General features: G+C 32.8%; 1 protein-coding gene across 1 annotated transcript; it reads left to right on the top strand.

Annotated features, from left to right (window-relative positions):
- Positions 1 to 4443: 4443 nt before the first annotated feature.
- Positions 4444 to 8161, top strand: LOC122605787 (zinc finger CCCH domain-containing protein 3). The gene is made up of 5 exons (XM_043778742.1): positions 4444 to 4601; positions 4682 to 4749; positions 6957 to 7038; positions 7145 to 7216; positions 7854 to 8161. The coding sequence occupies exons 1-5, from the start codon at positions 4457 to 4459 to the stop codon at positions 7961 to 7963; spliced, it is 477 nt and encodes a 158-aa protein (XP_043634677.1). The 5' UTR covers positions 4444 to 4456; the 3' UTR covers positions 7964 to 8161.
- The last annotated feature ends 1052 nt before the right edge of the window (positions 8162 to 9213 follow it).

Genomic DNA, 9213 nt, shown 5'->3' with positions numbered 1-9213 from the left:
CAATTAAAAGGGTTGCAAAATCTATCATCTATCATTAAAGGCAATAAGTATTAATAAATGCTAACGGTAAAATTGATTAGTAGTATAGCAAATAAAATGTCAATGGGTTAAAACACCAGTGGCATGCTCATGCAGTGATGTTTGGATCCTGGGATACCAGGGTTCAAGTCGGCGAGGTTTTACTTCCAATTTAATGTCGAACCTTCTGTAATGGTTAAATTGGTGGGTTTTCCCTCCCCTGTGGTCCCAATTTAATGTCGAACCTTCTGAATGGTTAAATTGGTGGGTTTTCCCTCCCCTGTGGTCCCTGACTTCGTGGATCGATCGCTAGTGACTGCCTGCCCGAATGAATGTAACGGCTAGTCGTCCTGTGACACAAATGTTAAAAAAAAAAAAGCAAATAAAATCATAAGTAAGAAAATCACCTCCCTCATTTTATACCCAAACTAACAATTATTAATGTTTATTGACAATATGTAAAATTTAAAATATATAATTTTAAGAAAAAATGAGTGACAAATTCTTTTCTTCAGTGTTACTTGGGTGGCAAATTTAAGGTTTTAAAATAGTTAATGGCGAATGTGCTTTTATTTTTCTTTAATCATATTTTGATACCAAATGTATTTTTAATAGCAGGGTTTATCACCTCAGTATGTAAATAATTTTATGTGATTTGTCATAGTATATATCAAACTTGAATCATATGTATGTATGTAGTAAACTTTCAAATTCTGATTATTGTATGCATTCGGGTGTATGTGTCAATAATCCACGTCCATTGCTACATTGTCAGTTTGCAAGTTTTTGATTGACCGGTTACTTATAATAATCAAGATCTGAATTTTCATTATATACCATGCACATAATTGAAGTTCGATACACACTATGACAAATAATGCAAAGTTGTTTATTGTCTAAGGTTAAATTCCTTTGAAGTATCTACTCAAGGCGAGAATGTTTCCAAATTTTATATAAGATAGAAAAAACTTTCGGTTTGTAAAGACATGAGTCAATAGTTTATTGGTGGCCTAAAGGCGGAGCCAGGATTTTACGTTGAGGGGGACTCAACCATACTTTTTTTCTCGATCGTTGTATACAATATAATGTGAAAGACATAATCATTTAATAAAATGTTAATAAAATAAAATTTTATTGCGATGGTTTACTTTTATGGACAAAATGTAGAGATTTTACTTAGAACTATCATGGCTAAAAATCATACATTTATAGATTGAGAGTGGTTTGCTTCAAAAAACCTATTAGTTGGCTATGAGCTAGCCTTGCAATGGAAAATATGAATGGTTGGCGGGGGCTACGCACCCCCCAGTCCCCCTACTAGCTCCACCCCTATGGCCCATTGGTAAGGTCTTTGACCTTAGGGGGATCCACCTGAATTCGAGTCCTACTTCTCACATTTGTGGGAGTAGATTAATAGGGATTTTTCGAGAGCCTTGAGTTTCATCTCAGGCATTCGTGTAATTTAGAATTATGAGTAGATTAGAATGTCGTTTAAAAAAAAAAAACAAGCCTACTATTTCTACATTTTATAAGCATGTAAATATAAAAGAATGCTTAGTCAAACCATTTGACCGGTTGGAGCCTTCTTTGAGAGAATTAACGGAAAAAATATTGGCTTGAAGACCTAAATCAAATCTTAATTTTTTATAATTTCAGGAATTTATCTCATAAGTGGGTAGGCATACATGTTATTAGTAGTTTTTTTTTGTAAAGTGTATGGATTCCAATCTACCAATATACTAAAACAGAATTGAAGGCTTCTTTCTACGACACGTGGCGTAATCCTTGCTCGATACGTGTCATTTAGTTTATTAATTAAAATTTAGTTAGTTTTTAAATATGTGATGATAATCCTTATCTAATACGAATATAACTATAATATAATATTTAAAAATAATAATTCTATCTAGATTAAGAATCCTATTCAAACTAGGGACGAGCAAACAACCCGTAAACCCGTGACCCGCAACAAAACCGCGCCGTACCCGAACCGACCCGCCCGGACACCAGACGGGTCAGGTCACGGTTCAGTATATTAGTGGTTTAGCGGGTCCGGGTCGGTCTGGCTCAAAAACCGCGGGTTGCCGGTTTAACCCGTCAAAACTGTGACATACTTCATAATCATATATATATGTGGGCTAACTTCATATTATGTATGTATATTCGTTCGTATATAATCTGTAACAATGGAGTTTTGGAGGTGGAGGGTAAATGGTGAAAAACTCAAGAAAGCACATGTATTTGAAGTGGTCAATTTTGTCTTGAAAAGTGTACACACAAGCTTTGAAATTCCCATACGTAATTTATTATATATTTTGTATTAAAATAAAATTAAATAAATAACGACCATGGTACCAGCGCAATGCGGCGGCGTTAGCGGGGATGGCAGTTTTGTGTTGTCGGTGATGGTATTATTGGTGGTGGTGACGGTGTCAAATGGTTTAGGATTTTAGGTTGATGTAAAGGTGATAGTGAAAATATTTTAGAAGATAAGGGTTGAAATGTAAATTAATTAATTAAAAACATAAAATGTCCAAGGACACTTTTGGTATATTAAAGGCAGAACTTTCTAAAAATAAAAATAAGCTTTTGCTTTATAAAGTAGTAAAGATAAACTAAAGAAGTGGGGAGTGGGGACACTGGATAGACATGACATGACCATACAACAATTTTTTAATAGTATCTGATTTACACTTTCTTTTTGAAAGTTATCTGATTTATACTACCCCATCTTTTACATATAGATATAAAATATAGAGAGAATTTCATATTTCTCTTCTCTAAACCATACAAATATCATATATACCCAACTCAAATAAAAAATATTATATTTTCCCTTCTTAAATGCTATAAATATCATATATACCCAAATTAATAATTTAATTGTATTTAAAGTTCTTTAATAATTGTTAACTCGATTTTGTACATTAGCTACCATTATACCTTTTTCAGATTATCTTTTAAACACCAATATCATTTATAGATCTACACTAATGAGCTATCAAAATTAAATCACGAATCAGCTAATTTGTATAATCTAATTTACAAATAATTTATAACTTCAAAGTTTATTTAAAAATTAAAATATAATTAAAGTTCTTGAATAAAAAGTGAAATTAGGACATACGAGAACTGCATGTAACATTTTAGTCGAACAAGATAAAAACAATTCTTCATTGTTGAAATGACATTAATGAATAGTTTGATTGTTACAGATACAAATGTTTTGAATTTGATCCAAAATATTATGACATAAGAATTTGGTGAAAACGTAAGATATAAACAATACATATCATGTTATGACACTCATATGTTGAACATGAATTTAAATACTATCTAAAAGACTACTCACTCCATTCTATTTGTCAACTACGTACATAATGTAGTTATACACTTATACGTAATTGTTAAGTGTTTTAATTATTTAATAATTATCAAATTTATTGAATTGGATATATATGATATTTTTAGAATTGAAAGAGAGAAAATATGATATTATTTATTTGAGTTGGGTATATATGATATTTGTATGATTTAGGGAGGAGAAATATGAAATTAACTCTAAAATATATATACTTACACCTTTTCTCATTATTCATTATATCCTGAAAAGAAAAGAGATGCACGAATCAAAGCACTAGCACAACCACTATCTTGTCACCATGGCAATACGACCGGCGGCTCATCTACAGTCAACATCAGACTCTATCAATTGCTCTGTTCGATATGTAACATACTGATATGATACATGCTTCTGCTGCTACTTCATTTTGGCTTCTTTGTAAACCTTCTCCTCTATGTTTCTATATGTATAATTTGATTGGTGTGCTATTTATATAATTTTAGGTGGAAAAAACGGGTCTACCCTGTTTAACCGGACCCGACCCGCTAAAACCCGAACCCGAACCGACCCGCCCGGGAGGTTAACGGGTCGGGTCTAGGTTCCGTTTTTCTTGCAATTTCAGGTCACGGGTCAAGCCGGTTCGGGCCGGGTTTTGACCCGTGCACATCCTTAATTCAAACTATGTTTCTAATTTATATCATAAAACTCATTATTACTAATAGATGTATACACAAAAACAATCTTTAATATCACGTATATTCACCATTTCAATTTTAATGTGTTTTTATGTATAAGTTAACATATTAGGCATATATTAGCTTTTTGACAAAATACAATTAAAGGTTTTCAATCCTATATTCAAAATTCACAAACCAAAATCAACATAAATAATAACTGACGGATTTATATAATTATAATCAATCCGTACATCGTACGGGTATTAAGACTAGTCTCCAATACTAAATCCATAATTGTTTTTTATCGATAATCGTTTTTTTTCTTTTTTTTTTTTTTTTAATTTAAGAAAAGAATGCTTAATCAAGCAAGTGAGCAACCTCATATGAGCCTAGGCGAAAGAGGAGTGGCTAAGAAAGAATGCCGCTGGGGAAATACTATTGCGATTACTGCGATAAGCAGTTTCAGGACACACCCTTTCACCGCAAAAGACATATTCAAGGCCTTCACCACCAAAAAGCCAAAGCCCTCTGGTACGCCTCCCTTCATCAGCATCCACCATCAGGTCCCTCCTTCTTTCCTTTTTCTTTTTATATTCTCATACATACATACATACATTATATATCATACCATATATATCTGCAGATCACAATCACGTAACATCTTTCATTACTAATACCAATACTGGTGTCTGTAATCGCTTCATTCGTACGGTAATTCCTTCATCATTTTTTATTACTCCTTTTATTTTCATTAAGTTATTTTGTAAAGATTTTAGAATTAGACTGTACTTACTCACTGCACGCGCAAATGGGGGGTGTTTGGCTATAAGAAATATGCTTCTTTTTTTTTTTGCTTATTGTGTAGTTTTGGAAAAAAGCTTAAAAGTTTTGGCCTTTTTAACACTTTAAAAGTATAATAATAACAACAACAAATTAGCTATTAAGAAGTAGGGATTGCTTTTTTCAAAGCATTGGGATATCATAACTTTGTTCAGTTGGGCGTCTTCGGGAAAAAAAGAAGTTCTTTACTTTAGTCTTTATATCAGGTTCTAGCCTTGTTACTTTGTCCCAACTTTTACCCAAATAGACTCGATCGCTACAATATCCATATAGCAACAACAACGATCTCTAATCCATCCTCGGGCGAGGAAAACTACAATGTCAATATGTCATCCGGATAACTTCTTTGCCTACTTTGTGTTTAAAAATAAGAACAGTAAGTAACGTTAAGTTAATAATAATTCTTTGGTTTAGTGAGAGCATAGAAAGAAGTCGAGAACAGCGAAATGAGACATCTTCAATTTCGGGATGTTTTGTGTTCTCTTTTCTTCAAAACTATCTTCATATCCTACCAATTCTCTTATCAATTCCGCTCTAGTTTTCTATGGTGTATCCAAAACTTTTGCCAACTTGAATGTTATATAGGATATCCACGTAGTATAAGATTAAAAGTTATGAATGTATTGAAATGGCAGCAAATATGAGTTTCAGATCATCAATGTCTGTAAATCGTTACTAGTATTTAGTACTATATCTACAGCAGAATATCTCAAGAAGCTTTAAATCAATGATTATATGAATTTCATACACATAATTGAGATGCCAACTTTCATTAATTAAATGACTGACTTGTTTCAATCCACTCATCTCAGTCAGTGATTTGTATCATTAACAACCCTGATCGTGACCTACTATGATGTGAACAAATTACAAATAATAATTTTGTGCGCGGTTCTTTACTAATCTTGTCATGGCTTCTCGGCCATGTATGACTTTGATGTCCATGTGATAGTCCACATGCATACTAAAAACGTTTTTTCTGCAACCAAGTTTTAATACATGCTCGTGCTTAATACACCTGAAATATAAAAAACACCAAACTGGTGTTAATTTTACATATTGAACCGTTTTTCACTCCATTTTTGTTTGTTTGACCTGTAGACATATGTAGATTCATTTATTTGTCCTCGTTGAATAATGCCACATTTTTGGTCTTTAGCTTCAAAATGACATTGAACTATTGTACTGTTATGAAGTAAAACAAGGCTTTTCCATGTACAATCTTTTGAATGTTTAACAACTAAGGGTGTATGTCCAAGCTTATTGAGAAAAACTTGTGTGTTAGCAAAAAGCCCCAAAATCATGGCTTAAGCTTAGTAGCTTATATAGGAACATAAAAACATCATTACTTTAAATTTTACAAATAAGCTGGTTCAATCACTTAGAAGAGCTTAATAACTTAATTATAATACGAATAAGCTATCAAGCTCTTAAATAAGCTAGACCAGACACCCCTCTAACACAACTATCAGAATGGATTGGTGGCCAATTGGGCCATTGGTAAGGTCTTTGACCTTGGGAGGATCCACCTGGGTTCGAGTTCCACTTTTCACATTTCTCAGGGTCGATTAATAAGGGGTCTTCCGAGAGTCCTGAGTTCCATCTCAGGCATTTGTATAATTTTGGAGTAGGAGTAGAATAGTATGCCATTTTAAAAATAAAAAACTGAATGTCAAACAATGTTGACCACCACAGAATCTACTGCCAATTTCTTTCTAGACTCGTTTTCTATTTAACTTTTTTTTTTTCTCTAAGTATATAATCTAGTGATTTGGCATAAAAGTCCGAATATCCAGGCTTGATGTTTGAGAGCTTCGGCAAAGCAGAACCTGACATTCTGCTTCCGACCAACAAATCAACATTTGGCCCCTAGAACTGTAAACAATTCAAAGCTTTTACATTTGGCCCGTTCTGACATTTTTCTTAGACTTGGTCCAAAGCATTAGTTTATAATCTTCTTTTTAGGATTTTACATGGTAACAGTTATAATTTCATACATCACTGTAGACTGCATGTCGTCTTTTGTTATGGAAAATTTAATTCCTGACCAATTTCAACTTTCTGTTGTGCTTGTGCAGGGTTCATGCCCATACGGCGATTCATGTAAATATTTACATCCCAATCAAAACCTGCAAAACAGGAATATGCAGGGGTTTCCAGGTAACTCAATGCTCTTCTATATGTTTTCTTTAAATCAAGTCGTTTTAAAAATGATGTTTTTAGATCAAGTCGTATTTAAAGTATTTGCATTTGATGTTTTGTTTAGTTACCAACAGCATGGAAACTCAATTGGTGAGTTTCCCGGGGAGTCAATCTGTTGAGAGTTCCTCATTGCCAGGCAAGTTTTGATATAGGTGTTATTTTGGATTATCTGAGTGGTCTTATTTCCTCACATACGTTATATGTAGACTTTAGAAACTTCACAATTGTGAGGCAATAGCTTGTTATAAGTCTTTACCTATCTAAATATCTAATATCATATGGCAAGGACTGGCTTCTTTAGCAATCTATAAGATGCAGAGGGGATGTTGACCCATTTATTATAAATAGGGTTGATTCGGATTGTCTTCTCTCAAATAAGTCAAACTAAAAGATTAGCTGGAGTGAAACAAGTTTAATGGGTAGCTCATGTAAATTATATATTTAAAATGTTAATGCATACAAATATACAATCTTCTAAACACCTTTATTTGGATATTTAGATTCTTATTGTAAAAATATCATTTTAGTATTTATAATCTACCATTCAACTATATATATATATATATATCTATTCATGTAAGAAAAGGAGGACAAATAGGTCAACCCATCTCAAACGGGTCTGTTTAGATGATCCGCTTCAACCCAAACGAGTTTGACCCATTATCCAACCTTGTGCGAGATTTCCATCTTGCTAGGTTTTAAGAAGATGTCAAATCCAATCTATTGTTTATTGCTAGGTTTAAAGATTGTTTAATATGATGCTGTGTTTGCAGGTGGCATGGTGCTAGATAGGACTGGTTTTATGGTGGGAAATCTACCTCCATCATTAAGACCTCCACCAGAAGGCGGATATCCACCTTTGCCAATTGTAGATTGGGGATAAAGTATGTGTTACGTGTCAATTCTTTTAGCTAGGTGCATTCAAGTGATTGAATTTATCGTAGCCATTATGTGCTTGAGCATGGAAGATACTATTTGTTGGGTTGGTATGCCCTGTTTTTGTACATAATCTGATATCAAAATTTTGAAGGATAAATTGGTATACTAAGGTTACTAAATAGGTGGTATGCACTAAGCAGTATGCAGGACTGGTTCTAAGTTCTGTTTGTTTTACTATTTTGATATATTTTTTCCTTTTCCCGTAACATGCCAAATCATGAATTGTTTGATTGTTTCAAGAACTCGGATATTTTCAAAATCAAGTTGTGCAGCCATTCTTTTAAAAGTTGTGGATCAACCATAAATCATTATAAATACATTCATTGATTTATGAAGGCTACATTTAGTTTATTTAGTTTATAAATGAATACATAAAGCAAAACTCTAAAGACTCGTTATAATGTGTTACTAAAACTAATAATGATCATGATTCCCATATATTTTTAGACAATGATTATATTTTTCAAGTATTCTTTCATCATTCCCTTTTCCCATTTCCATTCCATTTGGAACCAAACACCCTCCAACTGTTTTTTACCTTGATAATTATGATCGAGTTAATTGTTTTATGTTGAGGAACATAAATTGATCCATGGTGCCGTGACATATGAATTGTTGGATGTTAATTACACGGAGAAGAATTGTTGTTTCCCAAATTATTAAGGTCATCAATATTAAGGAGATATGTAAAGTTCCATACTTGTCACTTCAAGTAGATTTGTTGCGTGAAAACTGAAGAGTGAGTTATGACCTGTGGCAGCTGGAGCAGAAGCTTCTTATAAAGTGTATTGTTATTGATGTCATTTTATATTTTAATTTTATTTAGGGAGGAGATTCCTTCAAATTATTTGCTCAACTTAGGTCAAGAGTTAAAGATCATCTCTTTGAATTTTGATCTTTGATTTTCATCTAAAGATCAAGATTACCTTAACATGATTAGTCATGTTAGGGAAAGTTAAAGGAATCTCTTCCCTTTTATTTTAGTAATTGATTTGATTTACCAATCGAAAGGTAAAATAACCTTTTTCATCTAAGAAATGGTAGCTAACTCAAACTAAATCATATGTATTGATGTTGGTGCATTTCCTAGTGACAACAACATTCGTGAAATGTCGTTTTAAATCTTTTGTTATGTAATAAAGTTAAAGGATAAACTATTATGTGTAATAAAGTCAAGTTCGACCTTTGACCAAG

Source organism: Erigeron canadensis, chromosome 6 (assembly GCF_010389155.1).
Source record: "Erigeron canadensis isolate Cc75 chromosome 6, C_canadensis_v1, whole genome shotgun sequence".
Lineage (NCBI taxonomy): Eukaryota > Viridiplantae > Streptophyta > Magnoliopsida > Asterales > Asteraceae > Erigeron > Erigeron canadensis.
The sequence above is the reverse complement of the archived record's forward strand: the minus strand, read 5'-3'. Positions and strand labels throughout refer to the sequence as shown.

Bases quoted from the DNA above. Each gene is read 5' to 3' on its own strand.
- LOC122605787 (XM_043778742.1), top strand. From the start codon at position 4,457: ATGCCGCTGGGGAAATACTATTGCGATTACTGCGATAAGCAGTTTCAG. The intron at 4,602-4,681 runs GTCCCTCCTTCT...ATATATCTGCAG, and splicing joins TCATCAGCATCCACCATCAG to ATCACAATCACGTAACATCT. The intron at 7,217-7,853 runs GCAAGTTTTGAT...CTGTGTTTGCAG, and splicing joins TGAGAGTTCCTCATTGCCAG to GTGGCATGGTGCTAGATAGG.